Source organism: Doryrhamphus excisus, linkage group LG2 (genome assembly GCF_037039965.1).
Source record: "Doryrhamphus excisus strain RoL-2023G ecotype Guam linkage group LG2, RoL_Dexc_Guam_v1.1, whole genome shotgun sequence".
Classification (NCBI taxonomy): domain Eukaryota; kingdom Metazoa; phylum Chordata; class Actinopteri; order Syngnathiformes; family Syngnathidae; genus Doryrhamphus; species Doryrhamphus excisus.
In genome coordinates, this window is record NC_136358.1 from 7774111 (window position 1) to 7790314 (window position 16204).

The 16204-nt window shown below is 42.0% G+C and overlaps 1 protein-coding gene across 1 annotated transcript in view; it reads left to right on the forward strand.

Moving 5' to 3' along the window:
- svep1 (sushi, von Willebrand factor type A, EGF and pentraxin domain containing 1) overlaps positions 1 to 16204 on the forward strand; it is a 60149-nt gene that overhangs the window by 12597 nt on the left and 31348 nt on the right. Inside the window, exons 2-5 of the mRNA XM_058066490.2 lie at positions 1909 to 2164; positions 2965 to 3141; positions 12595 to 12753; positions 14450 to 14629. Of these exons, the coding sequence (XP_057922473.2) occupies positions 1909 to 2164; positions 2965 to 3141; positions 12595 to 12753; positions 14450 to 14629 (772 nt within the window). The remainder of the gene's footprint in view (positions 1 to 1908; positions 2165 to 2964; positions 3142 to 12594; positions 12754 to 14449; positions 14630 to 16204) is intronic.

The window sequence follows — 16204 nt, forward strand, 5'->3', positions numbered from 1 at the left end:
GGTGGTTTTGGTCTTGGAACTCTGCCATGCAGGCAGTTTTTGCCCAGTGTCTTTCTTATGGTGGAGTCATGAACACCAATCTTAACTGAGGGAAGTGAGGCCTGCAGTTCTTTGGATGTTGTTTTGGGGTCTTTTGTGACCTCTTGGATGAGTCGTTGCTGCGCATTTCTGGGAAGGTTCACCACTGTTCCACGTTTTTGGCTGCACGGTGCCGAGTGGTTAGCGCGCAGGCCTCACAGTTAGTAGACCTGAGTTCAATTCCACCCTCGGGCAGCTTTGTGTGGAGTTTGCATGTTCGCCCCATGCATGCGTGGGACTCCGGTTTTCCTCCCACGTTCCAAAAACATGCTAGGTTAATTGGAGACTCCAAATTGTCCACAGGCATGAATGTGAGTGTGAATGGTTGTTTGTCTATATGTGCCCTGTGATTGGCTGGTGACCAGTCCAGGGTGTGCCCTGCCTCTCGCCTGAAGACAGCTGGGATAGGCTCCAGCACCTCCGCGACCCTCGTGAGGATAACTGGTAGAAAATGAATGACTGAATGTTCCACATTTTTACCATGTGTAGATAATGGCTCTCACTGTGCTTTGCTGAAGTCCCAAAGCTTTACAATTGGCTTTTTCCAGATTGATAGATCTCAATTAATCTCAGTTATGTTTTAGCAGGATTGTTTTCTCCATCAAATATTTTTTTAACTGCATTTAACTGCTCAGTTGTTTTGTCATTGACTAATATTTAAATTAGTCTGATGATCAAGTATGGAATATGACAAACATGCAACAACCTTTTTCTGTCAACAAATGTGCAAGCAGTGGCTGGTTTTATTGTCTATTATGTTGACAATCGCCTATGACGACGTCAGTCAGACAGTCCAAGGGGGCATCAACATAAACGCGTGCCACTGTAGTAAGAAAATATAGGTTAAGTCAGTCAAAAGTTACAACCACGCAACTGATTTGCAGTTCAACACAAAAATAGCAGGATTGAATTAGTTTTATAGTCATACAAATGAAATTGTGTGCATCCAGAAGACCATAAGCATATTAAGTAACAGCAGCTGTGGTACCAAGCAGCGTGAAGCCTCCCTCTCCCCACATATTCCACCCTTGGTCGCTGCCTTGCTTCGTGGCCTCTGTAATTACGCTCCTCTTGCCAGAGGCGCTTGATGTTTGGCCAATTAGACAATAAAGACCAGAGCTTTTCTTTCCTTCACCCCGTCACACCCTTTTGTCCTCCGTTCTCATGATCTCTTTGGACCCAGAAGACAGAGAAATCATTCCCCTTTCATCCCTTCATTCAACGACCTTTCTGGCAATCTTCTTTTTTAATGATCTCACTTCCTTTCCATTGTCTTCCTTTTCACTAAACAGATAAGTAAACAATGAGGTTTTTTGAACCCCCTCCCGAAAATAAATATATGTTTCCCCAAGCAGTCTAATTGTATGTAGTGGATAGTAAACGCCAGCTAAAATTACTTTGGGAACTGTATTTGGGCCGGACAAGGCGCTGTTTTTTGGTGGTTTTAGACCACTGGCTAGCAGCTGGCTTGTCTGTAGGAGAAATCATTACAGTTTTAGGCCATTCTCTCATTTTCTCTCGCTCCTGCTGAGGTAGGCTTTTGTCGAAGCATAGAATTGAGGGTTGTGGTCGTGTGTGACGTTCTTCGATATTCACTATCGCTGAAGTGATGTGCTGCGTGACCATATACAGTCATGCCTGGAAATGACATGGTTGTGTTGAAAATACTTAAATAATCAGTCCTCGTCAGTGAGTACCAAATTTGGTGGTTTATGATTGAGCACCGTACAGCGACAGTGGGTGTTTTGTTGAGCTGTGTGAGAAATATCAAGTCCGATTTTAACATCCAATTGAGTCAGCTAATGAGTTTTCGTTTCCTCCTCCATGTAGCAAATCCTTCGTAATTCCCGTGCAAATGCCAGCAAGGTTATATTCCTGATCACCGACGGCTACTCAAATGGAGGAGACCCTCGCCCGGTTGCGGCAGCTTTGAGGGAGCGCGGTGTGGAGATCTTTACGCTGGGCATCTGGCAGGGGAACATCCGAGAGCTACACGACATGGCCTCCCACCCCAAGGACCAGCACTGCTACCTGGTGCACAACTTTGCTGAGTTTGAAGCACTGGCTCGCCGCGCATTGCATGAAGGTAAGATTTGTCAAGCTTTAAGCATGATGATTTTGGAGGAGTGTCCAAAACCATTTTCCATCTTTTTATGGAAGGATTCTGAGGATGATCTAACCATGAAGTAAAAAAAAACCCACATCTGTTAATCCAATTGACAAGACTTTAGGACATATCGCATTCCACCCCATTTTCCGTATACTTCTTTAAGTATATAAGACGACTTCATGCATCCTGTTTTGGAAGCTTTGGTGCTACATCCTCAGCACATTTCAATACTTCAATAGGAATATATAACATTAAGCATACAATTTGACAATTAAGGTACACCTCAGCTGTGCCAGCAGCCATTACAGCCAAACTGAACCCCCCCACCAACCCCACACGCACACAATTAAGTGAGACTTCCCATGATTTTGTCCAAATATCACTATTAGATTAGAGCAGGCTGTAAATCATGCACACATTTTTTGCAGGATGTCTGAAAGGATGGGGTGGGGGTGCTGCATTAAAGATCAGAGGCAGACTAGGATAAGGCCGTGAGAACGACTGTGGTATCAGCGTAACCCGCCTGTTTCAGCCGACCGGGTTCGATACAGGGTCTGTAGAATGAGAAATGAGAAGGCTAGCCTGCCCGGACTGTCAAGTGATGTCTAGTGCAACTCTTAAGGTGTCAGCGAGGTGAGGTTGACCAACATTCTCCTGCACAGCTGCACCAGCTGGCATCTGTTACATCAGCGCCGTCTCCTCTCTTTTTGTTGGCAGGAAAAAGTACTCTCTTATGTTTGATGCATAAATTCTATCCCCTCTTCACTCGTCCTCAGATCTCCCCACCGGCAGGTACATCCAGGAGGACCTGTCCCGCTGCTCCTCCTTGTGTGAAGCTGGCCGGGAATGCTGCGACGTGATGGCCAGCTGCAAGTGCGGAACACACACGGGGCAATACGATTGCATCTGTGAGAAGGGATACTATGGAAAGGGTCTACAGCATGAGTGCACAGGTAGGACACATGTTGTTTAAAGGTCCCTTATTCAAGTAACTATTTAAAATTAAAATGAATCTGAGAGGTCACAATAGTGGAAATCACATGAATTTTCAATGTATTTATAATGAGTGCTATTGACTTATATAATACGGGGGGCGGCAATGTGAATTTTTTCATGGGGTCCACAATTCCTGGCTGCGACCCTTCTTATAAGGAACCATAAAACCTTAATTTAGACAAACAAATATTTGAATATCACTGTTGAAACTTGTGAGTCTTTGGATGTGAGAGTGGTGGAACTTCCAGGTAAGTGACAGACACCACTGTTGAGAAACGTTGGTCATCTTTTCCGATGAATTTAATGATTTTTCTGGTTATTAGCTTAGTCTTCAAATGCCGTATTAAAGCGTTTTAACTTGCTACCCCTGACTGTGCTGGTCGTTAAGTTCCACACGGCAGACATGATTGGCGGTCAAGACAAGACACTACACTGCATGAAAAGATGGCTGCGGGCTGCGATAGCGCTAGTCACAGGTATCGGCTTTTGTGATTGCCTTTGAACGGCGTCTGATTTTTCACGGAAATCATCCGATACTGCTCAGTGGCCGATCGATTGTGAAGGTGACTATGTGGGTGTTATCTCATGTCTAAGGGGCTCTAATAATGTTAAAAAACTTACTTAAAAGATTGTAAAGAAGATTTTAACTATGACAAAATATTTAATTTATAACGAGGGAATTTGGAGTTAAAGCACAATAAATGAGGTATTACTGTACAAAGGACAAAGGTTCATTTCTTATAGTGGCTTCATGAGCGAGATGATAAATGTTTCTCGCTTTTGGTGCTCATAGACAAACTCCAGGGACACATATTATTGTTAGAACACCAATAGAACCTTTTCCCCACACACATATACTTAAACATGTTCAAGAGTCCAAGAGCATTATTAGTAAATCATAATGTGAAAAGCCTCCTAAGAATAATATATTTTCTGTGTCATCTTTTCACTCAATGATTTAAATGACCTCATCAGAGAGACTGCAAAAGTTATGGATGATCCGATTAGGACTAAAACCATATCTGTAACGCAGCCAGTAAGATGAAGGGAGACATCATCTTTAATGTTTGTGTATGTCTCTCCGGGGAGAGCAGGAGCCGTCCCACTTGTCCCTGTCAGAAGTGATACAGTCATTGAACTTTGCAGCAATGTAGTCACTCATGAGGCTTGATGGGGCTGTATCATGACACATTATGTCATCTCATCTCACTGTTATGTCTTACATTATGGAATTTGAACATGTCATGCAGGTGGTCTCGGCCGTATCATGGTAAAGTCGCAACACGTTCATTGTATTTATATGAAACAAACTGGATGTGTGTGTGTGTGTGTGTGATTTCAGTCCAATGACTAACAGATGCACTGGCTCCAAAGTGAGTGATTGAGTAACTGCTTCGTTTGGAGAGTGCACTTGATACGGAGACAACACAGGCGGGGGGGCGCAGGCTGTTCTGCGGGGGATGGTATAACGAGGAAGCTTCTTCACTTCAACACTCCTGGATAAGTTGTGTCCCTAGTGCCCGTTTATGAGCGCCAGACCTGTCATCCCCCTCGCTTGGTTGCCTCACTTTTGAGAGAAGACGCTTTTACGGCTTTTCATTAGTATTCATTAAGGAAAAACCCCTTTCCTCATGGGCCTTGTGTATGCTTACCACTTTTTACAGATTTGTAAAAAAAAAAAAAAAGGCTTTGCTACACACCTTAAAATCAGCCATAGAGATGGGAGTTGAATTGAGCTACATTTTAAGAACATTATAGATATTGGATCTAAGATGTAACACTGTATTGATATTTAAATCTAAGAATAATATTTTATGTGTTTTGTTTCTACGGTCCTCTATTATGCAAAAGTTAATTTTTGTTGATGTTCTAACAGTAATTTGTGACCACCAAACCACTTGTTTGCTTTTCAAGTTACAAGTAGTTAACTTGCTGCAAAGGATTTTCATAGTGGAATGTAATTCCGTACATGTTCATAGTTGATTAATAGTTAAATATATATAAGTATTTTTCAAAAAGTGGTTTGCATGGAGGCCATGCAGTTTTGAGATCGGGAAGACCTGGGTTCAAATCTCCGCTTGGGCATCTCTGTGTGGAGTTTGCATGTTTTCCTCGTTTTCTCCAGGTACTCCGGTTTCCTCCCACATTCCAAAAACATGCTAGGTTAATTGGCGACTCCAAATTGTCCATAGGTATGAATGTGAGTGTGAATGGTTGTTTGTCTATATGTGCCCTGTGATTGGCTGGTGACCAAAGTCAGCTGGGATAGGCTCCAGCATACCTCAGCAACCTTAGATTAAGGTTAATATGGGTCCTTAAGGAAAAAGACACAAGAAGCAAATATCTAACATCCTATGTTTCTTGTTCAATAAAGCTCTGGGCAAGGTTTCCTACATTTTTTTTCCGTGAGACGGTTCTGTGCAGCAACATCTCCAAAACCAGTCCGATGTGTGGTAAAGCCCAGTACGTCACACGGCACAAAATTCTAGTCTCCATTTCTGTATTCTGTTGCTTTAACCTCAACAGACCTGGCTGAAGCAGGGTTGTTGCGTGGATTCTGGGTACTCTGTGTGCTCCACTGGTCAGCTCTTGACAGGCTTAGCAAAGACTGCTGCCAGAAACAAGCCTCCCTCTGCTCTGCCTTGTGTGTGTGTCTGTGTGTTTATGTGTGTATGTGTGTCTTCAGGTGGGTTATGCTGTCTGGACTCAAGAGTTTTGCGATTTTTTTTTTTCTGGCTGCTGCCTTCTAAAAACATACAAGAGCATCAGTCCTGTCGGTGGATTGTTATTATTATTGACTGGGCAATCCTGTTGGAAAAACGATCCAAATCCCCACTGTGTACAGCAGTATTGTTTATGGATCCATCCCAGCCAAGAGAAACAACCTCTTCCCAAAACATGAGCGGAATTCCAGTAGATAATGAGGAATGATGAACCCCATTCTGACACCGGACTCTTGACAAACAGGACATTGTTGTCGCTCCTTAAATATCTGTATCACGGTGCAAGAAAGTCCATGTTTTTTTTAACCTTATCTGTAGCCTGACGGAATGACTGCAGGTCTGGCTTGTGTTCATGTGGTGTCAGCGTGTACTGTGTATGGTTACATGTAAACAATGAACTGTTCTATGTGCCATTTTGATGATTAACCATCAAACAAGTGCACAGTCGTGACACAATCACACTTGTGGCTTTTGGTCCAAATGATTTGGAAGATTAGTAGACCAGTGGATAAGGTGCTGATGTTTTGCTTGATGGTGGCCATGTTTTTGAATCCATCGTGATTATTATACAGACATGTCCATGCTCAAATTTGTACTGCTGTGTGAGAAATTTCAAGTCAATCAGACTGATGGTTTTAATAACCGCACCAGTGTTTGTCAGAAAAATAATACCTTAATCAACATGCGTTTTGACAAATTTTCACCCTTTTATTACAGTCTGATGACAACCCAGTGGTTGTTGTAGCAATTATTTTTTAGCATTTAGGGTGTTTGTACCCTTTTCTTTACCACAAACACAATGAAAGTTTAACATCAGGGAGCATTAAAAGCAGATGTCATGGACTCCAGACGCTAGTTTACATGATATGTGATGGTTCAAAGTGAACATTTAAAAAAAAAAAAAAAAAACAGCTCTCGCTTCACAGTCTGTTTTTTCCAAGCCTGCCTCTGCCAGCACATGGATGAAAGTGTCCTTCTATTTGGGTTATTTACAGTTGGATGTTGTAATAAGTCAGGATTGTGCATGTCTACCTGAGGAATTACGTAAACATTAAAGACTACTCTGTTACCTCTCACTGTGGAAAGCCCAATCCCTCCAACAGCTTCAATAGCTTTGAAACTGTCTGGCCAGCTTTCCCAACATTTGTTTGTTAGTCCAAAATGGGGATCTGTTGTGTTCTGGTGTGGTTATCAGCAGGGGTCAGGAGGACTGTGTGGACTCTTTAAAAAGTAGGGAGGGTGATTTTTCTGCCCAGTGATTTTAATGAAGTTCTCTGTATTTCCTGACTTTTAAAGGCATTAATTACCATGCTGTGCAACATGGGCAGGAAATCTGAGCCAATGGTTACAAAGACCAGTTTGTAAACATCCACTGCCAATATAAAGTTCACATAAACAAGTAAATCCTTTCAGCAAGTGAAAATTAAGATTGTTGCGGAAAGAGCTGCCCCTCAGGTGTTCTTTAGAAGCTAGGTATATATTACGTGTCCTCACACAGTGCGCCATTTAAATTCATTTACAGTAGGTTCTTAAAAACAGCAAAATGCCTCTCTCGTATAGAGGATCTTTGCCTCGTGTTGTGATGAAAAGTGTCACGCTAAGCTTCATCTAGACTACTGCATTCTCCGTAGCTTACACTGCTGTTGCTTGTCCTCGTGTGTTTACGTTTGTTGTGAGACACCTTCTGACTGACACCTTCGGGAGTTTGAAAAAAAAAAATTTTTTTTCACGCATTACTCTTATTTCTTGTGAATTCATTGTCAGTACTCACCCATTATTCCAACTATGTTCCGTCTATTATATTGATTATTATTTATTTATTATAGTGACTGTAGAAAAACTGTGACAAAATTACCATTGCATGATGCTTTCGTCCAGCGCACCACTGTGCACAGCCAATTTGGTAATTTTGGTTGTCTGGGCTGTGCACCAGGGGAGGTGTCCACATCTTCAGCCTGGCTCAGTAAAAATTCTGTGACAAAACGGCGCACTAGAGGTGCCCTGAAAGATTGCCAGCTCCGATCTTGATGCAGGCGAAGCGCACCCTGCGCAGTGGTAAATTTGCTGACAAGTACACAGTGCGCACACGTCACCAAAACTTTAAAGTCAGGCACATTTCAATGCAACCAGCAACCACTATTTAATGTAACTATTTAATTTTTGTATTAATTGTCCCATTACATCGGTGTCACGCATAATGGGAAGTCAACCTGACGGCAGCTGAGCATCACCTACACTGTGGCGTGGGGGGCAACACCAAAATAAGCCAAATAAACAGCTCAACATTTTAGAAGTGGAAACTCCACCAGAAAAAGCACATGACAGCTCCACTCATCGCTCATCTTTGTGGCTGTGCTGGATGCTTTTTCATAGCCTAGATCGCTCCCCCCTTTTGTCCACCCAGTAGACAATTAATAATTAACAACAACTAAAAACAAAGGTTACTATAACATTGGTTGTTAAAATGTGGCTGTAGGATATATATTTTTTCTGTTTATTTTTTTTCTCAAGGAGGATGAGGAGGATATATCGCAAATATACCATCAAAGGTTCTCCTATTTGACAATGTAGAGCAGGAATGCTGGTGGATCACAAGCAGGATGCCCGGATTAGCCTGCTGCTGTGTTTAATATAACTGTCAGGAACAGATGACATGTGTCCCATGAGGTGGTGTACGTGGTGCATGATGCACATTGTGGCGTCTGATGCGCAGTCCTGTGGGCCCTGTGCATTTAAAGTCAATGAGAGGTGTTCATTGGGCCGTGTTAAACCCTCTCACGCCTTCTCTCCTCCCTCCTTGGCACTTGTTCTGGGGGGTGGGACGGGGGCGTGGGTGTGCTGCGATGCGTCAGACTGCGCTGCTCACGAAAATTGCAAGGTGCCTGGTCTACGAAAATAGATCCCCTTGTTACATTACCGTATAATTTTCCCATGTATTAACTGATAAAGATCACATATGAAATACTGGAAGTAAATAATTATATTGCAATAGATTGAAACGAATAGGGGGTGCGATTGAATAAGCTTTGCTTTTTCCTACTCCTTTTGGGCCTATGGAAATGCAAATTGTACTATGTGATGTATTCCATTATAACTTTTATATGTGCATTCAAATAAAATTAAACCATTACTATTACCAAAAGCGGATGAAAAAGCGAGGCATTTGGCGCGGAATCACACCAGAGATCCAGGCGGACAAGAACATGGGTAGCCGAGAGAGCCTCTACCGTCATCTCCACCTGCGGTCCAGATGTCCAGGCTGTACGGCCGACGTCCGGCCTCTGCTGTAAAGTGTGTTGAAGGGTCGGTGATGGCGAGCACTTCCGCGGTTCTCCTCAGCTACAGCGCCAGCTGGCTGCCCCCCGCCTCAAGGTGTTGTGGAACACTTCATATCTGCCTTTGAAATGCATACACGGGCAAAGACCAGTGCATAAGATGCATACCTGCCAACATTTGCATCGTCTGTAGCGCCCATACAGTAAAACTGCATGTTATGGAGTGGCCTTTTATTGTAGCCAGTATCACCATATTTGGGTACGTAGAAGAATGGGAGCAAAATAAAAGCCTAGAATTTATATTTTTGCTGCACATAAAGAAATGTTGCTTTACAAAACACAAAAGAATAATTAACACTGCTCAAACTTTTACTGTTGCACTTCCACTTTCCTAAAAGTGTCCAAAGTGCAGCCTGACGATAATTTAGCGGGAGGAAGTCCAATGGCCACCCATTATTGAATACCAATTTTACCTCAAAGATTCTTCTCGCAGCCTCCCAAGGACAAAGAGCGTATCCTGCTTGGCTTATTACAGACTATGTGAAGACTGGGATTCAGCGGGAGCGTGAGGCAAACCGCTAAACAACTGTACAAACACGGGCAGCTCTCCAGTCTGGTGAGCTTGATTATAGACGTCAGTGTGCTGGGAAATAAGTGACAAAAGGCCCACAGTAGCGCCCTCAACACACATGGTGTAAAATACACCAGCGGCTGTCATCTTACTGGATATAACAGAAGAAATCAATCCACACACACCTGATGCCGCATTTCACTGCATGTGACATGAAGTCAGAAACTGTGCTCGCGCGGAATAAAACATTCCGACAGGACTCCCCTGTCAGACCCTTGCGTTAACGTTTGCGGGCCAGACTATACACTTTAATTGTCCATTTCCACTGTCTATTTATGCACCCGAAGGGCACATGTTCAGTCTCAGCGAAGAGCGGAACGTTTTCTCTCGCAAAACTCTGGAATTTAAGAGCCGACTCGATAGAATGTGTGGCGTGAGAGGGCCTTTGACCACAGGAGAGCAGACCTCAGTGCAGACGGAGTGTTCGGAACATGCCTGCTTTGTTATCCGCTTTTCATCCTCCTGGTTGCAGCGAGCTAGAACATCAATGTCAAGACTTTTTGTTGCGTAAATCCTGCATTTCTTAAATCCATTTTTGTGCCCATTAGACTTGTTCTGGGAAGCTCTCAAATTAGCAGTTGATGTTCAAACCGTGACATAGCAGAATTTTGATCCCCATCTGGAATCGGCAGGCTTCGGGTTGCAGAATAAAATAAACCAGATGATGACTCGGACCAGATGTGCAGACATATTTCAGTCGGTAACATGAAATTGTGAGATTTGGTGCCTTTCAATTAAATAATTTGTGTTGAAGATAAGAGGTGGGAAGCAGTGTGTGTAATTGCACCGTGTGTGTTTTCCAGCATGTGTTTGTGGATCTTGTGGCAATGGGCATACGAATGAATACGGACCTACGAATGTGACCCTCTTTGATGAAAGCACCCTCTCCATGTTGGTCACTGTGGTCCCTCTGGATAAACCTTTCGTGTTGGTCCCAGTCTGTTTTTAGACTGGTCTAATCGAACGCAGTGTGACCCGAGAGAGAGCAAACTTTCTCGTGTGATTGTAAGTTTGGCTCCTCGCTTATGATGGGCCTGGACGTTTGTTTGCTTCTTCCTTTTGGACTTCTGACTTCTTCCTCAGAGAACCATTTTTTAGTTATAGCGTGAAATGTACTGAAGTTGTTTTGAACCTGACATTATTACGACAAAGTGTTAGGGAGGCTGAATTTGCTTATCCCTATGGAGGAGGTCATTATTTATCCCTCCCATGTAAAATGTATTGGCATGTTGTCTTAGACTGTTTAAAAGTGCTGTTAGTAAGCTACTGGGAACAAGCTGTTCCCAGTATAGCATAGCCATATTAGCTACAGCGCTATCGTTACAGGCACAGTTTCACAGAAACATCATGCTGGGTTTGACTATTCACTGAAGAAAAAACTACAGTCATGGCCAAACATTTTGGGAATAACACAAGTACTGTGATGCCTTGGTCTGTTCCAGAAGGTCCGACTCAAACCAAGATGGACTCTGACCAAAGCAAATTTTCCCATAGAAAATCATGCAAGTCCAATTAATCCGTTCCAGACACCCAAATATGTTAACACAAAACCCATTTTATAGAAAATAATTATAGCTCTGCATGCAGAAAATGATGCAAAAATAATTACAAGTGGACAACTGAAAGAAAAGTGTCCTGTATTGTATGTATGTAAGTATTACAAATCCCATCAAATCTGCCGTTGAGAGTTTTTTTCTGCATACTTTTCTCTCTCTGTCTCTCTAGAATGGTTAAATATGTGCGTGGGTGTGGACACAAACAAGATGAAATCCTGCTTTTAATCAATAGAAATTACGTTTTCAATATATCGTTGCACATGTCTAATTAGTCTCAAATCTCTGAGAGCAGTCATGAAGTGTTTTCCCCCCATAATAAGTCATGGTCATACTGGTAAGGAAGCTTGATTCATATAATCAATGTGCCCTTGATGACTTCACACTACTCAGCTAGCCATTTGAAAGTAACTTTTCAGAGCCTGATAAGACTGGTTCACATTCTGTCCTCTGGAAAAGAATTGATGGATGACTAATGAAAAAACTTTGGACAGGCCTCACATGACTGCTTCTCCATCTTGACAGTTTCTCTGACTGTGGCCTTGTGGATCAGAAACATACTGATTGACATCTGAGTGTGCTGGTCAAAATTGTTTGAAAAATTTGTTAGCTTGCTATGCCAGTTGGCTTCGAATAACTGAAGAATTTACATTTTGCAGTGTTGGATCCTATAAGCAGGTTCTAAGTACAGCTTCAAAATGTGTGTCATCCAAGCACATTCATTTTGTGGATTTTGTTTTACATCAGTAAATGACAATAGTATTAAGTTACTACAGGTATTTTATGGTAATGGTAATGGTTTTATTTCATTTGAACATGCATCAGATTACAATTGAGTGCATCACATAATCAGTTCACAGTTCCACATGTCCAAAAGGAGTAGGAAGAAGCAAAGCTTATTAAATCCTACCCCTCCATCTGGTACTTTTACAATCAGTAACTGTTACATTTGTTCACTTCCTGCTTTCCATAATACAGTTTAAGGTTTTTTTTGTTTTTTTTTTAATAATGCACCTCGTACCGAAGTACGAGGTGATATGACCATACAATGACATAATGGGTACCATAGTAACTGTCAATATTTTACATTACTATAACATCTGACTGCACCACCTTTTGCAGTTCGTATTTAAAAAAAGCTAAACTCCTGTTGTATAGAGGATCTTTAACAAGCGTTTTTGCAGTAACTTCTTAAAACAACCTCTGTCTTTGTGTTCTTTTTACAAAGCATGCCCACCTGGCACCTACAAATCAGAGGGAGCGCCAGGCGGTGTGAGCACCTGCCTTCTATGCCCGGACCAGCATCACACCTCCCAGCCCGGCAGTACCTCCCTCAGCGACTGCATCTGCAAGCCGGGTTACCAGCAAGTAGGCGTGACCTGCCAGGGTAAGAGGATGTGTTCATGTCATCTTCCCAAAGACTCTGCGATTCTGCAGATGTCTGCATCGTGAGAAATGTTAACCGCTAATTGCGCCACACAACAAGATTTATGGTGGAAGTTGTGTATTTGAGCTGAGCATTTGGCATCACTAACGAAGAAAGCCGCACCGCTTGATTTAGCAGTGGCATTAGTGGTGTATTGTAGCCTTTTGAACTGTTATTGACGACTGACAATAGAGTCTTTAGACATTCAGAGTGTTTTATCTGGTTGGCGCTGCAGGCAAATTCGCACTAATGACACATTTATGCATTTGGTCTTTTTGGTGATGGAAAGGTGTTTGTTGGGCCCCAATTATGCAAGAGTTCCTCTGACCCACTCCGTGTGTGTGTCCACCACACTGTAAAAAAATAGGCTTCATCCGTGAGCTACAGACCAGGGAGCTTTAAGTTTGATTATTCAGTTTTTAACCAGCTAATAGGCTAATCAAGAATGTGACTAATGTTAGCACTGTAGTTCACATATATGCTAGTGTATTTGTACCATTTTGATATCTGGCATGTGATACTCAAATGATATTTGAAGTTTACTCAAAGATGCCCGATAACACGGGTGTCCAAACTAGTTCCGAAATTGATTTCCTTTTACATAAAATTTGATGTACTTATTTGCACAGTTGCACATCAAACCATTTACCATAAAGAGAGTCCCTATATTTATTATACGTGGATAAAAACGTATTCCTAGCAGCGATTAAATGTGATTAATTCTGAATTAACTGTGGACAAAATTAATTAATCACAATCAAATATTTTAATTAATGGACAGCCGTACTTATTATGGAGTTTGCAAATCAATGACAGGAACAACATTAAATTAAAAACACTAATTGAATACAGAACCACCATCCACCGGAGCCTGGAGTTTGTTTTTCAGTGAGGTTGTGTACTACAATATATATATACTATACAATATACTATATGCACATTAGCACTTACTAAAATCCTAAACTCTTACCTTTATGCATTCCCTCATAGTATCAGCATTTGGGAGCAAATATGAGGTAAAAGAAAAATACAGTATTGCAGGCTATCTGTGCAGCATGGGAGAACATAGGAGGTGCGTTCAAGGATCCTAAAACAGGGACAAATCGCTGCCAGTTATTGCCAAAATTAATATCCCTTTATTTTACATACAATTTGATGTTTAGTGTTGTAGTTGCTTATCAAATGGTTTACAACAGAGATTCCCTACTCACGACAGATAGCTGCGATTAAATGTGATTAATTATGAGTTAAATCGTTTGACAGCCCTCATTTTTTTATACATTTTACTTCAGCTATATTTTCACACTTTGTTTCAATTTATGTGTCATATAAAATCATAAAATTTACTTTTAAATTTATTTTACTAAATTATTTTTCCCTAAATATTGCAATTGTTTTGTTTCATGTTAAATTATATTTTTAGATTGACTGCCTCTGACCTCAAATGGCCCCCTGTCCACTTTGGACACCATTTTTTTAAACTGTCTAAATTCCAGCATCAAGGCTGTATTGTGGGCTACATATTTCCAATACACTATTGTGGGACCTCTGTCACTTGAATAAAGTATTGATATAGGAACTTTTAAAAGAAATGATTTATTGCAGCTGCTTGTGATGCATTGTTGTTGTTTGCCTTCAACTCTTGTTGTCATTCCAGTGGTCTACTGCTCTCCGCTTCCTCCTCCGCAAAATGGCTTCTTCATCCAGAATGTATGTAACAACCACTTTGATGCGGCCTGTGGCGTGAAGTGCCAGCCGGGATTCGAGCTCCAGGGAACGGGCATCAGACTGTGTCAGGCCGACGGCACCTGGTCGGGCTCCCCGGCCATTTGTAAAGGTCAGTTTTGCTTCCCTTGCAGCACATTGTCATTCATTCCCATTGCAAACTTTGCAAAAAATTCCTCCGCAAATCGATTTTCCGTCCGGCTTTCTACAAGGTCTCAAACTGAGGTCATGTGTGGAGAGACCACATTTTAGTGGTAGACTACTTTGTAGACGAGTCCTCGCTCTCTGCACCACAGATGTTCCGAGGAAGAAAAGGTAGGCAGGGTCCAATTAAAGAGGGGGGTTCAGGAAGGACACACCAACAGGAAGGAATGTTATAGGGGAGGGGAAGCTTGTACAGATGAGTGTCAGGCAGTTCAAGAAGTCAGAAAGGAAAGAAAAGGAGAGGAAGACGGCGTCAGAAAGGTCAAAAGATTTAATGAGAAAAATGCATTTTAAGGGGAAAAACTGCAACAGCATGACTCAGACAAAACCGAGACACTTAAACATTGAAGATTTATAGTATGTGGCATAGTGTATATCTTTGCTGTATGATGTTACACTTCGTCAACTCTTTTGTAGGACCTCCCAGCTTGTTAGGCCCGAGGGAGGGGGTCTCCACGGAACCGCCTGTCTGTCTGTTGCTAGTGAAATAGAGACATAACACATTACATGCCCTTTTTTTTAAACCTCCCCATAATTCTTCACTTTGAATGAAATAGTAAGTCTCTCTGATTCAGTACCACTCCATAAATAGCACAAAGATTATATTGGAAGTGTATTGTACAAAATCTAGCCTTGGTTCTTTTTAGTAAGCCCTTTGAGGAAAAGGTGTTAAGGCTGGGTTTAACTTTCTGCACTAACGAGCGGAGAGACTATGTGTGTCTTTAAACTGCAGGGGGCAGTGTGTGGAAAACACATATCGAAACTACAGCGGAAGAAGTTTGCTATTGTTTACTCGACTTCCACGTCAAAAGAAAATAAAAAAACAAAAAAAAAACAACTAGATGGGGCGGTCGAGTGGTTAGCGCGCAGACCTCACAGCTAGGAGACCAGGGTTCAATTCCACCCTCTGCCATCTCTGTGTGGAGTTTGCATGTTCTCCCCGTGCTTGCGAGGGTTTTCTCCGGGTACTTCGGTTTCCTCCCACATTCCAAAAACACGCTAGGTTAATTGACGACTCCAAATTGTCCATAGGTATGAATGTGAGTGTGAATGGTTGTTTGTCTATATGTGCCCTGTGATTGGCTGGCGACCAGTCCAGGATGTATGGATGAATGAATGAAAACAACTAGATATAAAACTCAACTTTATGCTTAAATTGCTGTGACTTAGGGTATTTCTGTACTTCATCTTTGAGCATCTCTTGCTCCTCTGCCTTTTTTTTCGCATGTCTTCATCCCGTCTGCTTAATTACAAATATTTGGAGTCCAAATAATGAACACCAAACTCATCACATAGCAACTTAACACTCAAAAGGTACCTGAGAAATATACGATACAAGTTTAAAATAAAAAAATATATTTTTTAATTTTTCCTGTAATGCATTTATTCTCAGCAAACCATTTCATTGGCTATTGCTGCAGATGTGCTGCAATGATGTCAGCCTCCCTCTGGGTTCCTCTGGCTCCCTCTGGAGAACAGAGAC